This window comes from Lytechinus variegatus, chromosome 5 (assembly GCF_018143015.1).
Source record: "Lytechinus variegatus isolate NC3 chromosome 5, Lvar_3.0, whole genome shotgun sequence".
In the NCBI taxonomy this organism is placed as follows: Eukaryota; Metazoa; Echinodermata; class Echinoidea; order Temnopleuroida; family Toxopneustidae; genus Lytechinus; species Lytechinus variegatus.
In genome coordinates this window covers 3,133,890-3,154,354 of record NC_054744.1, presented here as the reverse complement: position 1 = coordinate 3,154,354, position 20,465 = coordinate 3,133,890, and the positions used below count along the sequence as shown (strand labels likewise).

At 36.2% G+C, this 20,465-nt stretch overlaps 1 protein-coding gene across 1 annotated transcript in view; it reads right to left on the bottom strand.

Annotated features, from left to right (window-relative positions):
• Positions 1 to 20,465, bottom strand: part of LOC121414807 (SH2 domain-containing adapter protein F-like) — a 44,260-nt gene that overhangs the window by 10,869 nt on the left and 12,926 nt on the right. The window contains exon 2 of the mRNA XM_041607862.1: positions 1,366 to 1,944. Within this exon, the coding sequence (XP_041463796.1) occupies positions 1,366 to 1,944 (579 nt within the window). The remainder of the gene's footprint in view (positions 1 to 1,365; positions 1,945 to 20,465) is intronic.

Sequence of the window (20,465 nt, the reverse complement as noted above, 5' to 3'; positions counted from 1 at the left end):
CCACAGAATGGTGTTTGTTCACAACTTCTAACAGATAATTACCCAACAATAAGAGGAAGAGTGTTCGGCCTGGACCCAGTCTTACATAAGCGCCATGACTGATCTGATCCATGGTGACTTTGAAAAGCCAGCAACATCTAAATCGGTTATTCAAAGTATTTCTAAATATACTATTAAATGCATCACTGTCTTGTCAAATTGGTATGCTCTTTTTTGTTTCCATGCAACATTGTGTAAATTAACAGGTGCTGTGGCTTTAGTGGATAAGGCTCCACACTTAGAACCACAAGGTCCAAGGTTCGAATCCCACGGCGGCACTCGCATCCTTTGGCAAGGTGTTTATCTACACTTGCCACTATCCATCCCGAGGTCCGTTGCAGAAAGAGTTGGGTTTAAAGGGGAATCCAACCCAAATAAAAACTTGTATTTATAAGGAAAAGAAAAATCAGACAAGTTGATAACTGAAAGTTTGAACAATATTGGACAAACAACAAGAAAGTTAAGAATTTTTAAAAGTTGTAAATATTGGTAATCACTATACCCATGGAGACTTCAAATTGGCCACATATGGGATGTCATAGTGATGTAAGGCAAGGACTACTCTTCCATGTACTCCAATACATATTAGGGCTAAATTGTCTTTTTTCCCAAAAGTTTTATTTCAAATTATACTTTTCTTTCATGAGGACATAAAACAATATACTATCTGGGTTATATTTAGATTACTGCCCCAGGGGAATGGGTACTAAAGAGAAAACCACAAATCCCTGATAATAAAGTACATGGCCTATGGGAAAGTTGTCCTTGCCCCTTGTCATAATTTACTTACCAAGTTGCCAATTTTAAATCTACATAGTATTAGTGATCTCAAGTTTAAAACAGCAATAACTTTCTTATTGCTTGTCCGATTTCTTTCAAACTTTCACCATTCTGTTTAATGTATTTTTCTCCTTCCCAACACACCATTTTATGGCCAAGGCTGGATTCCCCTTTAAACACAAGTAAAAAAATCAATCGCAAGTCCCAAATGCGCGCTGTTGATTGGTTGAAAATCAAGTCGGGCATGATTTTTAGAGTTGCGATTAATTGCAAGTCTTTCTGCAACGGGCCCCCGGTGTAGTAAATGGATGACCGGTAGGAAGAAATTCCATGAATGCATGAGCACCTGATAATTGTAGCCATGCTAATGCCAGGGTAATAGTCACAGTGCCTATTGTATTAAGAGCTATATGAATATTGCATTATTATTTTCGAATATGAAGAATAATGACTCCAATGGACTTCCATAGTTGGAAATGGGATTGATTGGATCCATCTCAGCTCTTTGTAAGACAGCGCCCTGATCACTCCTGCACAATTACTTACCTGTGATAGCTTGTGAGAGTTTCCTATTCATTGGCATCCATTCCCAAGGTGCGTCATACTCGTCTCCTGGCCTGGTGTCCGACTCGGGACTCGTCCTCATAACTCTATTGGCTGGTAGTTCGGACCTACTCCTCCCCCTAGGACCTTCAAACCCGTCTGGACTCGGCCCCATCTTAGCCATCTTCATGGGATTATTGCTCCACTCCCAAGGGTTGTCGTACTCCGCCGTGGGTCTTCTGTCGTGCTGCGGCGTCTGCTGACGGTGGTTTTGCGACGAGGAATGCATTGGTGGGAAGCTGTCGTCTGCGCTCTCTGAGGACATCGGCGACGACGAGTGGTGATCTTTGGAATAGTTGACTTGCCGGTGAGGCGACGGTGACATGCTTGCTGGCGAGTGTCCATTGAGTTCGTCGCTTGATTCACCGACGTAACTGTCGGGTGTTTCAGATCTCCTGATGGGAGGTGAGACATCGGGTGGTTCTTCGTAAGTGTGATGCCTGAAACGTTCTTGTGGCTTTGGAACTGGCCAGTTCTCTTCTTCAGCTGCATGTCTTGATCCTTTCTTTCCTTCTCCTCTCACTGAAAATAAAAAATAGATAAAATAAATTGATTATTTTTATTTTCATATCTGTGAATATGATTGTCTCTTTCACATCAAATGAACTCATCTTAAACAAGAAACCTTTTTCATATCTCGCATGTGAATATTAATACTTTCAGAGTTCAATAAAATGCACTTGATATTGAGGGAAAATTACAAGTGCGTTGAAAAGCATATATAGTAAGTAAAAAATAAAAATAAAAAAAGAATGCATCGAGTAATGGAAATAGCTTAAGCTACACCCAGTATAAAAATTTATAAGCCTCAGAAGAGAATATTTTAGAAGATTATAATTCTCCTTGGTAAATGTAAGTAAGACGTTTGGACAGGCGAAATCTGTGTTTACTATTTTATGTGAAGTGAATGAATGTCAACAAGACTATCTTTAATATTCAAGAAAGGGTTATTGAAAAAGTTGAACATTTATCATTCATTTCATTATTGTTATAAATTTCCTTCTGCAATTTTTGCATTTACAAACTGTACATGTATGCTAGAGGAGTTCTAAAAGGAATATGTGCGCCTCGGAATAGAATATATCTAGATAGATGGCGCTATATAAATGCCTATTATTATTATTAATATTTGATAAAAATGTGAAACAATGGATATATTTTACAAGAACATTTATCTTGATTTGGTGCCTGATCAAAATTAAATTATCAGAATTTCTGCATATTTTTTTCGGGGGGGGGGGAATAAGACCAATTATCAAAGGGCTGAAAAAAAAATTTCTTATAGAAATCAAGGGATAACAAATGAACCAATGGGCACTATACTTTGAAAGATTGGAAAGCTAAATGATAGTTCACTTAACTGACACTCTTCAAAACTTTTTACAAGCTTCAAAAAAGAAAAATCTGAGAAAAATCAAAAGAATTACTCATAAGGAAACCCCATTCCCAATTCAAATAATTACACAGCCAATGCCAAGATAAACATTTGTCAAACATGATCCACTTGCTCATCCATTTACAAATATTTGGAATCCTTGTCAAATTACATCAGTTTATCCTGGAATTACCGGCACTCTTCAGTCTTCACACACCCATGCACTCATTTTCACCACAAATAATGCCACTTGTCTACACTTAACACGGGATTTGATCACCACTGTCGATCTTGATCAAGGGAAGAACGCAACAGGATTCCCCCATTCCCTGCACCACCATTCGTACCAAGCCGGTGACTAACAAAGCTTCCATCAACCTTCGAGCAGACTAATGTTCTTTGTCGCTCATGCTGTAATATTATCCTCTTAGTATACATACAACTGACATACTGTGCTTATCACCCTTAACATTTCTTAGTCCCAACATGTACATTATTTTTTTTTCTCAATCTGTCGTTTTAAAAAAGAACTATTTGCCGACTGAGACGCATGCTTAGAGGTGGAAGAGCTCTTATTTCTCGCCACTAAAGGCTCTTTGAGCTATATGGGGACTCTTCTTTCATCTTCGTTTAGAATGAAATTTATCTTGCTTACTGGTGGCTTCACACATGCACAAAAATAGAACATGTAGAAAAAGAATGCTAAATTTATTGAGTGACTGTGTGTACAGATACGAGTCAACGGTCAGCATCACTTTGACATACACAGTCAATGAGCAATAATCTGACAAGAGATGCATGCACAGAGGAAGAACACTTATGAGAAATAGTACTTAATTTCATACCAACTGCAATTATGGTGTCAAATTAGCTGCCATTTTTTCAAAATGCAAAGCATAATTTGAGTGATTTATGGGGCCATAAAATCATGCAGTCTCAAATCTGACAGGAAGTCTATAGTTGTTAAAAGCATTCAATGAGGACAATATGTAACTAATGAAAATTAATGGAAATTATTTTGTCATTTATAAATAAAGTCACCACTTCCATCGATAATAGTTGTCATACTGTCGGTATCTTCCTGGACTTCTCCAAGGCCTTCGACACTATAAATCATGAAATTCTCCTTCATAAACTATGTCATTATGGAGTTAGAGGGAAGGCCTTGGAGTGGTTCAGGAGTTACCTCACTGATAGGACCCAATTTGTATCAGTGAATAATTGCAATTCGACTACTCTTCCAATTACTTGCGGTGTCCCCCAGGGTAGCCTACTAGGCCCACTTCTTTTTATTACTTACATCAATGATATTAAAAATACATCAAATTTACTTTCATTTATACTTTTTGCTGACGATTCCAATATTTTCTTTTCCCATGATGATATTAACCAACTCGTTAGAACCTTAAACTTTGAACTAACAAATGTTACAGATTGGATCAAGGCCAACAAACTTTCACTTAATCACCAGAAGACAAACTACATGCTTTTCAGTAATAAAGTCAATACTCTAACTGACAGGATTTTCTTTGATAATTTTGTTCTTAATAATGTTTCCACTACTAGATTCTTGGGTGTCCTTATTGACGACAAATTATCCTGGAAGCCTCATATCGATAGTATATGTAAAACAATTTCAAGAAACATTGGAATTATTAATAAACTTAAACATTTTCTCCCTTCCCGCACTTTGTTAACATTATATTACACACTTATTCTACCATATATTAATTATGGAATTATTGCGTGGGGATGTGCAATACAAACACAAATAAATAGAATATTACTTCTCCAGAAAAAAGCTCTAAGAATAATTTTTCAAACACACTTTAGATCACATACTGATATCTTATTTTTTGAAAATAACATTCTTAAAGTAAATGACATATATCTTTTCGAACTTAGTCAATTTATGTTTCAATTAAGCAGGGACGATCTCCCCGCCATTTTCTTTAATATGTTCCGTAAAAATGCTTCCGTACACAGCTACCCAACAAGGCAACGTCTATGTTATCATCTTCCTTTAACAAGAACTTTATTTGCAAAAAACTCGTTTGTCTTCTCCGGGCCTGCCTATTGGAACTCTCTGCCTCAAGATTTCAAAGAATCCCCTAATGTAAATATTTTTAAACGCAAACTGAAAAAAATGTTAATTCTGAAATATTCGTCGCAAACAGGTCAAGCTGAATAACTAAAATAACTGATTTAATTATACTCAACTTTTATGTATATGAGTTTATATTATATACATATAGTCATGTATATTATTTGTTTTACATTATTTTTTCTTCTTAAAACTGCAATTAGCCAAGTACCTGCTCCTGCTGCCTGCCATATTTCTTTTCTACTTAGTGTATTGCACTGCTCTGTCCCTTCTGCCCCCCCCCCTCTCTTAAAGTATTGTATAACGTAAATATTTCTTTACATGACCCATCAGTTACGTTTTTTCAAGTGCACAAAAATTGTATTTATTTTTAAACAAATTTATTATTACGAACCAATATTTATTTGTTGTAGTTTTATATTGAAACTAAGTTAGGGGCTTGCCGCCTGTACAAGCTTTGCTTTTTTTTCGGCAAGTCCCTCCGTTTTACTTTCAAATACAAATGTCATTTCAGATAAATTTATTTACTCAATTGTGTTCTTTAAATTTATGATTATTTATGTATACATATTATATTTCGTAGTATTTTCGACCTTGTTTTGTTATGTTTATTATATTATTGCTATGTTCATTATACTATTGTGAAACAGAAATAAATAAATCAAATCAAATCAAATCAAAAATGATAAATTGCTGAGAGATAGATTATCACATGGCATATTATAACATAGGTCCCACAAAATAAAACGTAGCGATTCATTATGGAGCTGATTTTTACGATTGATCATTTAATCAATGCAATCAATTGTATAGATCAACCCAATGATCAATTGCTACGCTTTGTGTTACAGGGCCCGGGAGGGTTCTTGAACTACCATTTTAAAATTTATTTATTCATTTTTGTATAGTTCCCTTCTTAGTCCTTACATAATTGTTTTTTTTTTTGCTCATCACTGATAAACCATTCCATGTTAAATAGTTAAGAAGGTTATCCAAGTCATTCAAAGTTCAAACTTTTTTCGTAATTGTCATGCCTACTGTATTCCATATCAATGATCAGCGAAAGATACATTTTCAGAGGCGAGAGAAGGGGTACATCACATGAATTACAGTTCATTGTCTGCCAAATGCTTTCCGAAGAGCACCCTAGATGTGGAACACTTTGACATATGGAACAGGGAAAATTATCAGCCATCTTTTTTTTTGGGGGGGGGCAATATCTTACACCCTCATAGAGAAGTCTGTATTCTGCCCTTTATTCAAAGATGAAATAAAAATGGAGTTTCCAAACTCTCTTCTAGCACCATATGTTGTTATTTTCACACGATTTCTTCAATCTGAATCCAAAAGCTGAAAATATGGGCCAGGGCGAACATCCAGGCATTTTTAATCTAGAGCCCGAGCAACTGACCGGCTGATAAAAGCAATGCCTTAGCGACCTGTACAGCAGTGCAGTGATGATGTATAACATACAAACATTGCATTCATATTTTGTGCTGAATCTTGTGAGTTCATCCATTTCGTTAACTGAAAGCAAACAAATTTTTCTGAAAATTTCAGTGCTGTTTCTGACATTATTTCATTGTATTTCTTATACTTTGTATTCATCGCACTAAGGTTAGTGCTGCCATCGTTAGGCGGATGTGACGACACTCCGCCCCTGCCCATACATCACTGTTCTAAGTGTTGTATGTTTTCTTGTACACAGATGATGTGCATGCCTGCCAACATCCCCCAACCCTGGGGGGTTCCATACAAGCAACACCGATGCTGATGAGAGTCAACAAGACATTAGAAATATAGAATCAACACTCGCTTCCCACTCTTGGTTTTAACTCCGTTTAGGAAAAATGGCCCGAGGAGTCTTGACTACTCAAATATCCTTTCAAAGCCACAAGGGGAAAAGTCACATTAATGCACAATATCTTCCTTTATACAGTGTACAACGAGTGATTGCGTTTAGTCTCGTACATTCTAGACACTGAATTTTTTTTTACCACAATGCACTTCCCTATGATCGAAATAATTTTTGAATGGTAAAGCTAAACAGGAATCAGGACATTACCAAAATGAATTGTAAAAAATACCCAAATGAATTTTAAAAACTGCATCACACATACTTTATTCTGATTGCTAAAAAATCTTTGCTCATTCTTCTAACAATAAAAAGCAATATTCCCCCCCCCCTCCTGCTTTCCTCCTTTATGAGGCTAAAACCAAATTTACACAACCATGAAAAATATTCTGCACAGGGGCTCACATATTTCCCTTCACTGGCCTTTATTCTAAAAAAAAAATTCAAGTAACAGTTTAAAGGGGCCCTTTATTCAATAAAGAGCAGCTTTTTTAATGAAATTATGTCACACTGCCCCTTCTCCCAAGCACTTTTACAACTATCAATCTACAGATTCTGGTTACTGTTTAGTTAATGTATAAGTACATGTAGACATATCAATCATTACAGTCATTTTGAAATAATTCTGAAACCAGAGTTATTCAAAAGGCTGGTGTGAGTACATCATGTCTGATAGTATCGTGAACTAAAGAAGTCGATGAAATAGTTGAGTACATGGTTGATTTCGCTTCACCACTAACATTTGCCATGCTAAGATTCATCACAGTCACACACTATATAGGTCGCACGCCTGAGGTTTCATGCACACAGCGGCAATGCAGCAGAAAAGTGATGATAATAATGATGTGATGCTTCCATAATGTTTGCATGCCTGCAGGGTATACAGGAGGCTATTCTCTCCCTACACAGGCGTTCGTTTGAACAGTTCCCCAGGGGCCATGCCATGTTCAACGCCTACCCCCTCCAATCATCCCCTCAAACCTTCTTCAAGTTAACTTTGAAAATCTGTAGATTCATCAATGCATTGTCCTGGAAAATGTGGGTACATCTAGACCATTTTATAACAGAAATTACACTGCAATGGAATATCAAGGCTTCTTTATCAACTCAACATTTTTATGTAAATTTGGTGTGAATCCCAGTACAAGTTTCCTCATGGACAGTAACCGAATTGATTTTAATTTAATAGAATTGAATTGTATTGAATTGAATTGAATTGTGAATTTTACTTCGATTCATCAACCACAAAGTCCATACACTACTGTCATGCAGTGCCATAGATTATGTATCATTGTCTTGACAATTGATGTGAATTCATGACAGAACTTCCTCATACTAACAAACATTAGCGTCACGATACGATGATGGTTTATCAGGCAAGAGGAACACAATTCCAAAATAAATTTATATCAGTGACTTCACATTTGACAAGGGAGATAATGCATTCAATGGTGTTCAATACTTTAATAGTGAACACCACTAGTAAATGAACATATTCAAAGTGTTCAAGGTCTGCCATATATTAATCATTTCATTGTGAAGAAAGATGATGGAAAAATAGTACATTAAATAAAGTCGGTTTCTCTGGACTCGTAGAAAATTGTAGTGTTTTTATCTACTTTCCAACACTCAGCATGAAGGAGTGTTTGTGTGATGGGGTTCCGTAACTTTCAAGCACAACTGTATGTTCATTTATATATGTATTTCTATATTTTTTATGTTATGCAGTGCCTCGATGCAAAACAGTATTGTGACTACTCATGGGGCTACCCTGCTGAAATTTAAAATGAAATAAATGAAGAAGAAAACAAAGAAGGGGAGAGTATACGCAATATATTCAAACATGGAGGTAAAAAGGGCTTGGCTCTCTTATTAGTCGAGCTAGAAGGGTGAAAATAAAGATGATTATGATTGTTTGTTTTCCTTCTTCGAGACAGCTGCAAAATCAAGAGAAGCAGCTCATCATCTCAGACCCACGCCCACGGCAAGAAATAAATAGCTCATTACAGAATACAGATTGAACAGAGGATTAGAGCTATAGTCAACGATGTACACGCACCATGCATAAGTTTGAAATGTCAACTTAGTGGCTTTACATTTTTTTTCTGCCTCTCATGCAAAAATCCTGCAAGAAAGTTCTTTATTGATAATCCCTACATTTTTCATGAACAACACAATGTTGTAAACAAGGAAAAGATGCATATCACCTTTAAAATGGAAATTCTTGCTGAAAGATGCAACACTGAATCTTACAATGATAATAATAAGTAGCTACTTCAGTTCCGAAACGTAACTACGAAAACCGTTCTCCCAGCGAGCACTGCTATCATTATTATTAATAGTCAAGGAATATTAACCATGACTATATTTTATTCACAAAATGCCATGTTATAAAATACAAATCTTCTACATTCAATGACTATCTTTCGTCAAAATATTATCCATATTCTTAAAATTGCATCTCCACATTGCGATTAGCTCACCAATGGACATAGATTTTGCCAATAATGCAATGAATAGTATTCAGCTCCCATGCCTCTCAATAATGCATTATTAAACATCATTGGAAGTTAAACCATACTGCCACTTATATATTCTTCTATCTCATGCACTGCAACCACGACGCCCCAACACCTCTTGTATCCTCCTTTGTTAACCCAGACGGCCTCTCCCTTACCACTATGGCCCAGCATAATTGACGATTATGAACTCTAAAGGGGGGATGTTCCTTTCCTTAATGACTCTAATCCCTACAGCCCCATCAACTTAACCACGCTGCATCTGCACAAGCTATCTAATGCCCGCATCAGGCCTTACGCCTTAATGGCCGACGCTGCCAGCAATTTGGAGGCAATTTCTTCAATCATTTTAATGCACCAGGAATATTAATCTTCACAATTTTCTGGAGTGCTTGTTGGGTTAGACACACGGCCGGGGATTAAAACCCAATTCATCCCCTAAAAGAATTGATTGCCGGATTGCACGTATGATTCAAAGACGCAAGGATTAAACCATGCTTCATTTATTAGAATTATTCGGTCAAAGCTTCCTGCGGTTACCAGATTCTCTAGTGTTTTAGTGTGTGTACTTTTAAAGGTCAATCATTATCATATTTCTATGCAGATCAAAGACAAAGGACAATTCACAAAAACTTGATTCCCAACTTCAGGATTTACTTTTGATAGCCTAGAATGTGACAGCTACTTCATTTAACTCAATACAATTATTACTTCTCTTTTGTATCCTGAGTTTTGCCTATTGAAATAACATTTTAAAGAAGGTCAAGTATTCATAACATTACAATAACTTTAAACTGACTTCAAACTTATCTTCTTATGCACAATTGATACTAATAATAATCAAAACTAAAATGAAAAGTATCATGAACTGAAGAATAAATCTACTAATTATGTAAATAAATGAATGAATAAACAAAACAAATAAATGAAAATAATAAAACTGAAAGGAAAATAAATTCAAAATCTTGAACACAGAGTGACATTTCCATCATTGCAGTGAAAATGATACTAACGTGTACGTGATGAGATGGAGGGCTTTCAGAATAAAAACTTGAACGCTTTTTTGAATCTTTAAAAATAAATGTTTTGTCCATCCTGCATAACATTTTAACAAATATCTAACATTCACAAGCACATAATCCTGCATTTAATTGAGGACGGTAAAAGGACATTTACATGTACATTGATCTTTCATGTGCGAGAGCGCAGATTGCACTCAAGAACTACATAACGCATGATGGAAGACATCTATGTGTCTTCGGAGAGCAGTAATGGTTTTGTTTACATCGTCAGGAGTGCATAAAATATTCAGGTAAATCCCGATTACCAGTGAAATGTGAATAAACCGACCAACTGCTGAACAGATTCAAGATTGGTTGGGGGTATTGAAGGTAATATTCAGGTACTTACACTGGAGAACTGCATGTTCTTTATTCAACTCTCTTCACCGCACCAGCCAAAAGTCGACTAAATTATATTTCAAGTGAAAGTGACTCTGAATTTGACTAGGAAAGGTGTGGTATCAGCTGAGAAATCACTCAATTTCGAGTCAAAATAACTCAGAAATTAGTCACTCGACAATTACCATTGTTGACTCCTGGTTGGTGCCAATCCGAGTCAAATTTGACTCCTCCCTAGTAAGAGTGAAAGTGAATTAAATGAAAAACAATTTCCCTCTAATATTGAAGTTCCCTTCCATGCCTTATTTATGTGACACTACTTCACTGCTATAAATATTTAATGGTGCAAAATACTGAGTAAATTCTCAGAGATGTTGCTTGATTCATTTGATTTGTTCTCAGGTATTTTATGGCTTTTGACTAAACATTAATCTTCATCGTCCAAGTTGCAATGGCGCATGCCTGTCATAGCAGTCGCCATGCACAACTTGGGACAACATTGGTTTAACACCTTCCATCATAAGTAACCATCCTTGTTTACACATAGGGTATAAAGTGAAAATGGAATGTGTATTTGTTCCTTTGTTGATGTTCAGTTACCACAACTTCATCAAGAGTTGGACTAAAATATCCATTCATCAAATCAATATTAGTTTAGTCTTGAAAAATAACTGATCCCTCAAAATTTGTGTGATGGACTCACACAGATATGAATGGATAAATGTAAGGGTATTGACTGTAGGTGCACATCTAGTCCCACCCATTGAAATTCATTTGAGTGAAAGGTTTATAACCAGTGAGTCAGTGGAATATGGAGACAATTACGGTCAATTTGTTGTTGTCTTGATATAGGTTAAGTCCACTGCACTCCATTAATACCCACAAATCATCTGAGGATCATTAACTTTATAGATCAGAGCAAAGGAAAAGAAATCAATAGTGGTGGTTCTCCCGTGACTTGCCCGTACGCGGAGACATGTCCCCTCGCGATACGCCATGCATGGGATTGCCCCGAGCGACGTGCTGATATCCAAATCTTTCTTTAGCCAACCCAATGAATAATGAAAAATGGGCATGAATAATTTGAAGAAGTTATCTGCCTTGCTAGTGGTAATATATCAATAGATTAAGCCTTCACATTGAGTCAAAAATAGAGATTGACAAGGTCATTTTTTATGGTTATCTGTTTTATGTTTATTTAAAAAAAATCATGTTCTTTTTTAAAGATGTATTAGCTGGTTTTTGTTAATGTCGTTGTTCTTAATCATCTCTTTAGGTTTTTCTTCAATTGGTGAAATTAAAAAAAAAAAATAAAATAATATCCAGCAGAAGCATGAATACCAACAGAATCACCATGTGTCACAACTAGGTATGGTTTAGATATTATATAACTGTGACCTGAAAAAGAATGAAATCAAATTTGTGTTCACATAGGAGAATAAAAGAGTATTTTCAACTGGCCAAATAAGTTTATCAAAATGGAGAGTGAGAATTGTTGCTAGATTTGTTGCTATACCAGTCTCAGTGGTGGATCCAAGGTGGCACATCCGTCCTGTACCCCCTTTTGAGAACCATTTTGTAGAAAATGTCATGTAAACTCAAAATTATCCCTGGCAAAAATACCCCTCCCTCATAAGGAAAATCCTTGATCTGCCCATAGCCTGTCTTTTATTTTTGTAAATGCTTCAATAATTTAGAACTTTATCTTTCATTGGATATTATTTCCCTCCTGAATTATAATATGAGTCAGTCGTATACTGCTTATGATTACCAAGAAATGACCTAGACCTCCACAGCCTGACGCCCTTTCCTAATCAGTTCCAGAAACTCCCATTGTGAGGTTTAGGTTACACAAACCTTGGAGGACCCCTATCCAACTATCTACTAAGTTGACATCTTCTTTAGATAACAAAGATCCACCAAGACTTTCATGCCCTAAAATGGCAAAAGGGGAGCAAGTACTCGTGTGAAATGTCATGAAAATGAGCAAAATGTGTCTGTAATTTACATTGATGTCAATGCAATATTTACTATAAATGCCTTGCCTGCCATATCTCTTTGCATGATGGGTGCAATGCAAAGAAAACAGCAGAGACTATTTACAAGACGTAAAACAAGAAGGGAAAATTTGTATGCCACTTGGTTGCACTGTATACAATCGTATATGCAATATACATTATGAGTTAGCATATATTGAGGATGCTAATTTAAAACATATTAGATTCACAGATTGAAGATATGAAAGGGGAAGTAGAATCTGGCAAATCAAAAGAATGCAGATACATCTACCACACATTTCAACTTTGGCTTATCATCCCATATGTAACTAAAACTTACATTAAACTTTAGTATCTAACATACATCCTTTCGTGAAATGTGAATGTGAATAAGGTGATCTAGTTTTCACTCTGCGGCACCCCACCACGAACACACAACATATTCATGTATTCGCAAGAAAAGGCCCCGTTATCCACCGTCTGAATCAATTTCATAATAATTTCCGTACGGCCTCAGGCAAGGATCCACCCACACAAACTTTCCAGAAACCCCCCTGCTCTGTTTCTGGAATGTTCATATCTCATGCTGATAACTTGTCTAGAGTGCTATCATGCATAATACCATCTAAGCCTTTGCTTTGGTTATAAACAACTTCTTGTTTTATTTTTATTACACTGATAACTTGTCTAGAGCTTTATCATACATTATACAATCCAAGCCGGTGACACAACTTTTACTTCTGCGACATGTGCTCTGGTCTTAATATCTCACAAGGCATATGCCATAGCATTAGAGTAAGGATTGTAATACAGATCAGAATGATGTAAAGATAAGAATTAGGGTTTATTTAGCTCTGGCGGTTACATTTTGTTTTGCTTAACGTGTAGATTTTCCATCGGAGCAATCGTCGCCAGAGCACATGTCATGGAACTTGGTTATAAGAGATTCTGTTTTACATTTACCACACTAATAACTAACTTGACTTGGGCGCTTTAATACATCTAAGCCCATACCTTAGTTATTAAAGCTTCGTCTTTTATATTCACCACTGTCCACACCGATATTACTTGTCTAAAGCGCTATCATACATTATGCCATCTAAACCAATACCTTGGATATAAAAGCTTCTTTGTTTATAGAGTACTGCCATGGCTATAAGAGTATATGTTTATGCCAAAAAATATGAACTTTATTGCAGAACAATAAATATTTACTGACTCCTCATTCTTCTTCTTCATTGCCTCTACTTATAATTCAACTGTCTTGAATTTTATGAGAAGAAAATAGTAAGCATTTTATTGATTCATCCTTCTTATAAAACCATAGCATTGTTACATGTACATTAATATAAACATCTCAAGGTTGACATTGATCATTAGATGGTCTAAAATCAGATACAATCTATTTCCCCTCAATTTTCAATTGAAATTCTATCAATTTCAATTGATATCTAAATCTGTTTTCGATAATCCATGAATAGTTATTGAGCATATATACATGTATCAGATTACCTTTATCACTTTGTAAAGTTGTAACGCTAGATGAATATCAGGGCACTGTTATAATCAAGCTCAATAACACACAATGACTGATATTACATCATTCAAAAAGATATATAGGCCTATATATACCTGCATAAAATCTTTTCTTCCGTGTAGGAAAACAGCTCTAGATAACATCAATATTATACATTATGTAGAAGTCAGATCTTTAGTTTAAGTCAATTTTTCTGGCAAAAATTTAGGTTTGTATAATTGCAACTTAACACAAAGAGACAAGATCTTTGTGATGATAATGACACAAAGTTTGTGTCATTATCATCAATGCAGAGATTGAGAAGAGTGCTAACATGGATGTAAAGAGAGGAACAGCTGATATCTTAGAGGGGTGCAGGAGAATAATTAACTTGTGTTTCCAGGCACACAGCAGGCAGTGGGGGGAGAAGGAAGGAGTGGGTGGGTGCATAAACGGGAAGGAGAAGATAGAGGAAGGGGGGGTAGGGAGAGTGTGAGATCATAGAGGGGTGCAGGAGAATAATTGACTTGTATTTCCAGGCACACAGCAGGCAGTGGGTGGGGAGAAGGAAGGGGTGGGTGGGGTGGCTAGGGAAGGAGAAGATAGAGGAAGGGGGGGTAGGGAGAGTGTGAGATCATAGAGGGGTGCAGGAGAATAATTGACTTGTATTTCCAGGCACACAGCAGGCAGTGGGTGGGGAGAAGGAAGGGGTGGGTGGGGTGGCTAGGGAAGGAGAAGATAGAGGAAGGGGAGTAGGGAGAGTGTGAGATCATAGAGGGGTGCAGGAGAATAATTGACTTGTATTTCCAGGCACATAGCAGGGACTGCGTGGAGAAAATGAAGTGGTGGACGGAATGGGAAGGAGAGAGAAGAGGGAGTGGGGTAAGGAGAGTATGAGATGCTAAAGGGGTGCAGGAGAATGATTTCCCATCACACAATAGGCAGTACGTGGAGAGAAGGAAGGAGAGCCTGGGAGAGGGAGAGAGAAAAAGAGGATAGGGAGAATGTAGGATCCTAAGGGGGTGCAGGAGAATGATTTCCAGGGCCACAGCAAGCAGTGGATGGAGGAAGAAAGAAAATGAAATGGGAAAAGGAATATGGAGATATCAAGGATGAGGAGAATGTGGTCTAGAAAGGGGAATGGGAAGGGTTGGTAATAGGACTATACCCTGGCACCAGAGGAAGATGCATACAGCTCTGTGATACTTAAGATTTGACCACTAAATGTACATAAAGACTTTTTTCAGGAAACATTTTTTTCTCAGGAGAACTAATTACTAACAAGCAGGAAAGAAGTCATTTCACAAAAATGGTTCATAGATTTCTCTTTTTTTACATATTAATGAAATCAGTCTCTACAAATATAAAAATCAGGAGATGCAAGTAATTAGTTAACATTTTAAATTCAATTAAAGAATCGAGGGGAAATTGATTTTGATATTCAATTTTCATTATTCCTTAGTTGAAGACTGGATTCATGGTGACACATGTGAGATACACATGGTAAGGCTTATCTGCCTGCTATACTACAGTTCTGAGAGATGAATCAGAAATTCCTTCTACCAAAGGGTGTGTTCACACTCAATTTTCAAGACAAAATTAGTGTTTTGGAAGTGCACATAATATACAGATTGAAATGTAGTGTATGCTAAGTTCTTGTGGGTTATAGGCTTAAGATAGTGCAAGCCTACCAGTAGTATGCTAGTCACACAAATGAAACAGACTCACAACGGACCAAAAGTATGTCATTGGAAAAAATGTAATTTAGATTCAGTCTGGAGTCAGTTTCACAGACGCGACTGTGGTTAAATAACTGTTGATTGCATATGCGAATGGGCAAGTGAGATATATATTATAAAATCTATTTGTATGTGATTTACCCAAGTGCATCAATGTTTTCTGAGAAATGTTTACCTCTTACAGATTTTCTATGAATCTATAAGCTTTCTATATACAGTATACATGTATATAGATAAGCTCACAGGAACATGAGAAACATCAGAACATGTTCTAAGCCCAGTAACACAAACATTAGCGATTAATTGCTAAATGATAGCTATAAAGATCATTGTAGCATGTACATTAAGTGGACTGACTATAGGAACCAATCAGAATCGTTCTTTCAAATTAATGATCAATCGCTAACCTTTGTGTTACAGTACCTTGGACTGCATTGTGCTTTAAGACGTCTATTCTAAAACAAGGTGGAGTATAAATGCACCCTTGACACAACAACCCCATCCCCATTCTCTTGGCCTGACATACCACATCAGACAGACAAGTGTAGATTTCATGGTTAGGCATCCCAAATAAACAAGGAAACCACAATATGATGGGGCCAGCTGAGTATACAGTCTATCTGTCACATTAATACCTATCTGGTACACCCCCACTTTCACACTAACAAAACCCATCGTATAAAATCCAGTCAAGATATGAAACAACCTGACACAATTGGCATCAGAATTTTTTTTCAGCGTTGAATTTTTATCGAAAGCAAAGTAACGTGTCAAAAAAAAGGAAAGTTGATAGGTGGGACATGGTCTAATTTTCATAAATTCAAATAGGCTGCTGTTTGATATTGGTTTGAAATATATTTCCTGAACTAAAACTCCTATAATAAAATAATTTCAAACTGCAATATACATGTTTTCAGGGCCAAAGAATACAATCACATAATAACATATAACAAGCAAAGGAAAATCAAATTTGCAAAAAAAAATTAATAAAGGATACCATTTGGCATTATTCTGATTTTTTTACTTTATTTTGGTTTTGTATCACCAGGACCCTGTTGTACAAAGAGTTACAATTGATCCGATCTATCATAACTCTATAGAAATCCAACACTGTTATAATTTTTTCTTCGAAAAATTTGCACAAAGTCCTTTTTATGCAAAGAGAAGCGCAGTGAATTTTCAAGAAAACAATGAATGCATGAATATACATCACAGCTAGAAAATATTTTGAACAAACATGCATACTAGATGTTGACGCTGCTGGCCGTCCATAGTTGCGATTGATCGGATCAATCGTAACTCTTTGTACAACAGGGCCCAGAGCCCCCATCTTACAAAGAGTTACAATTGATCCAATCAATCGTAACTCTATGGAAATCCATCAGTGTCATATTTTTTTCTGCAGGAAATTTGTGCAATGTCCTTTGTAAACAAAGAGAAGCACAGTGAATTTTCATGAAAATGAATGCATGAATATACATCATAGTTAGCAAATATTTTGAACAAACATGCATAAAAGATGTTGACGTTGCTGGACGTCCATAGTTGTGATTGATTGGATCAATCGCAACTTTTTGTAAGACGGGGCCCTGATTGTCCTTTCATGAACCACTCCCCAAATATATTCAAAATGTTTGTCTGGGGGTATTTTTCAACAAGTCAGGTGAGGTGTACATTTCCTTTCATCAGAACAGGATCCCCCTAGATTAAATGACACATGTGAACCAACCCACATGCTGTAAGCATACCTTGGTATAAACAGATCTACTCATTTATGACCTTGCTGATAGGTTATCTGTACTATCAAAGTGAGAGATTAACAGCCAAATGACAATGACATTGGTATATTAAAAGAACAGGGATAGAAAAACAAAGAGCATGATGATTACACAAATGAACAAGAGGGATTTCCTGGAATTTAATAATACTATCTAAAGTGTAAACAATGGATGAATCAGAATTCAAGTACTAGGAATGTTTTCATCTGTATACATTAAGCGCAGGTGTGAACCCTTTCATTAAGCAAGTGGTAGAGGGGCATAAGTACAAACACTATCACAAACACACCCAAGGGCAAAGTACTATGTTAAGATCTTATGAAGATAGCACATTGAACAGAGCTGGTCAATTTGAAGCTATCAAAGGATCCCTCATGAAATGATCTTTAATGAATGAAAATTTATATGAATTAACATCCTTGTGCAAATAGATTCTTGTAATGCTTGTTGTACACGTGTGCTCATTTATTTATTTATTCATTCATTCATCTATTAATGTACTTATTTATCTATTTATTTATCATCTAAATGTATATCCATTTATTGATTCTTATAATATTCTATTAATTTATTCACTTATGTTGTTAACCCACTTACATATTTATTTATTTGATCATTCCTTCATTCTTTCAGATTCACAGATATTTGTATTCATGATTCCTCATTTACTGAATTTCCTACATACATGTATATTCATTCACTGATTTCATTCATTCATTAAGTTGCTTATTCTGTGCATTTATTGGTCAATCTGTGCATTTATTGGTCGATGAATCCATTAATTCACCCATTTACCATTCACATTTCTCAGTAAAGAAACACAATTTACTGGTTATGAAATTCTGGCAATAGTTTATCAGCTTTGTCGCTATTGACAAATATGTAGTATGCCTTGCAATTGAGTCTTGGAACTCTTGTTGGAATGCTCCCCAGGGAGTGGAAAAGGTGCATACATTGTATGCGGGCATGCAAGGATCTGATGACCAGGGTAATAATATGTCTTAAGTATTAAGCGCAATATAAATGCGGAAAATTATTATTATTATCGAAGATTCGATCCTCCACACCTGATAACTTGGCTAAAACAAAGGGGAAGATAAAGAGTGGGTATTCAGGTTTAATGTGAATGGCTGGCCCATTTACCACAACAAATCAAAGGGAAATCATGTACATCAATCATCAATGCAACATATGTCAGCAGATACTTGTATAGAATGCAATGGTGTGATCATAACAGTCCTCTTGTGCAGTCTGTGCTTGACTTAACACATACATGTATTCAGGCCATCTTTTCCAAACTTCACCTGCACACCTTTTTTCTCTTGATTGTCCAAAGGGCATTGACTCTCAGTTAGTTTTTTATATATAGATTTTAAATGAATCATTTTTGATGTGGCACTGGAGCATTCCTATCTTCTAAAGTTTTCAATAATGTGACCCAATCCAGAATCATCCTGTAGAACTGGGAATTTGGGGGCTAAATAAACGTTTAAAGATTCTTGAATTAAAAATAACACCATGTAGGATTTCATTTTATAGCTTTTTCCTGATTTTTTTCTTGATGATATGTTGATTTCTAGAATTATTTAGTATTTTCAGTCTTGCTGGCAAATCATAATGTTTAAATATAATATTTCAAATACACTGTACATGTAAATTTGGGGGATTCAGTAAGATTGTGTATTAATACCAAGTATTATTCTTATGGAAACATAGAGAGAAGTGATACTGAAATTGAAAATGAAAGTAGACTCAATGCATAATACATTCATCATACACCCCCTCTCACCGTAATAATTATGTAAGAATATCACATGAATGCTATTGAAGTTTATTTTCTGTATTCTCCATGCAAATGAACTTGCCATCTAACCCCCATCTAAACCCTTGTGTTGCTTGTACATCTTGACTACCTAATGAGGGGAAATCCCTACTGATGGCATGAAATATACATTCCATTTCATCGTGGTGCATAAATGATACAGCCGGACACTCGCCTTTGATGAAGAATGACATCGTTCACTCTGCCTTGGGTATGTTCCCACGAACAAAGCAAACATAGAGGCTGTTCTCACTATGTTCCTAAAACTAGTTTAGTGGAAACTAGTTTAATGCGTAGTGAGAACGGTCAAAGCGGTCTTGGAAGCGATCTTCCAAACCAGTTTGGAAAACCACCTCGCGATGTAGTTTTCAAGATCGCTTTGCCTCGTTAAACTGGTTTTAGCGTAAGTGAGGACACAACCATTCTTCGGGAAGCGATCTTCGCACATTTTGAGCGCGCTACTCCACACAACAGGTGTAGAATGCCTATGCTGCGGTTTCGAATTTCGCGCAAAACGTCTCACCCCACTGAGAGCGTTTCCATAGCAACAAGAGCGCTTTACGTGAAGTGATTTTGAAAACCACTTTCGTGTGATCAAGTGAGAACGCTAGCAAAGCGATCTTCCAAAGTGGTTTCCTGAATCGGTTTCCAGTAAACTAGTTTTAGAAAGCGTAATGAGAACGGCCTCATATAGTGATAATTCTTTTCCCATCACCTTATGAAATTCTTTTTGTTGTATGAACATTGCTTTCTCTTTATTTTTAGAATAGTAGAAATTAATACCAAGAGTGATTGATATGTACTTGATATCAATTTTTTTCTGGAATATAGAACTTTTCGAGGCCTTGCTTGTCACAAATTAACACCCATTCAAAGGTAACCGGTTGAAATTGATTTTAAAATGTAAAAACAATGACTAGTTCATAGTCTTGAATTGG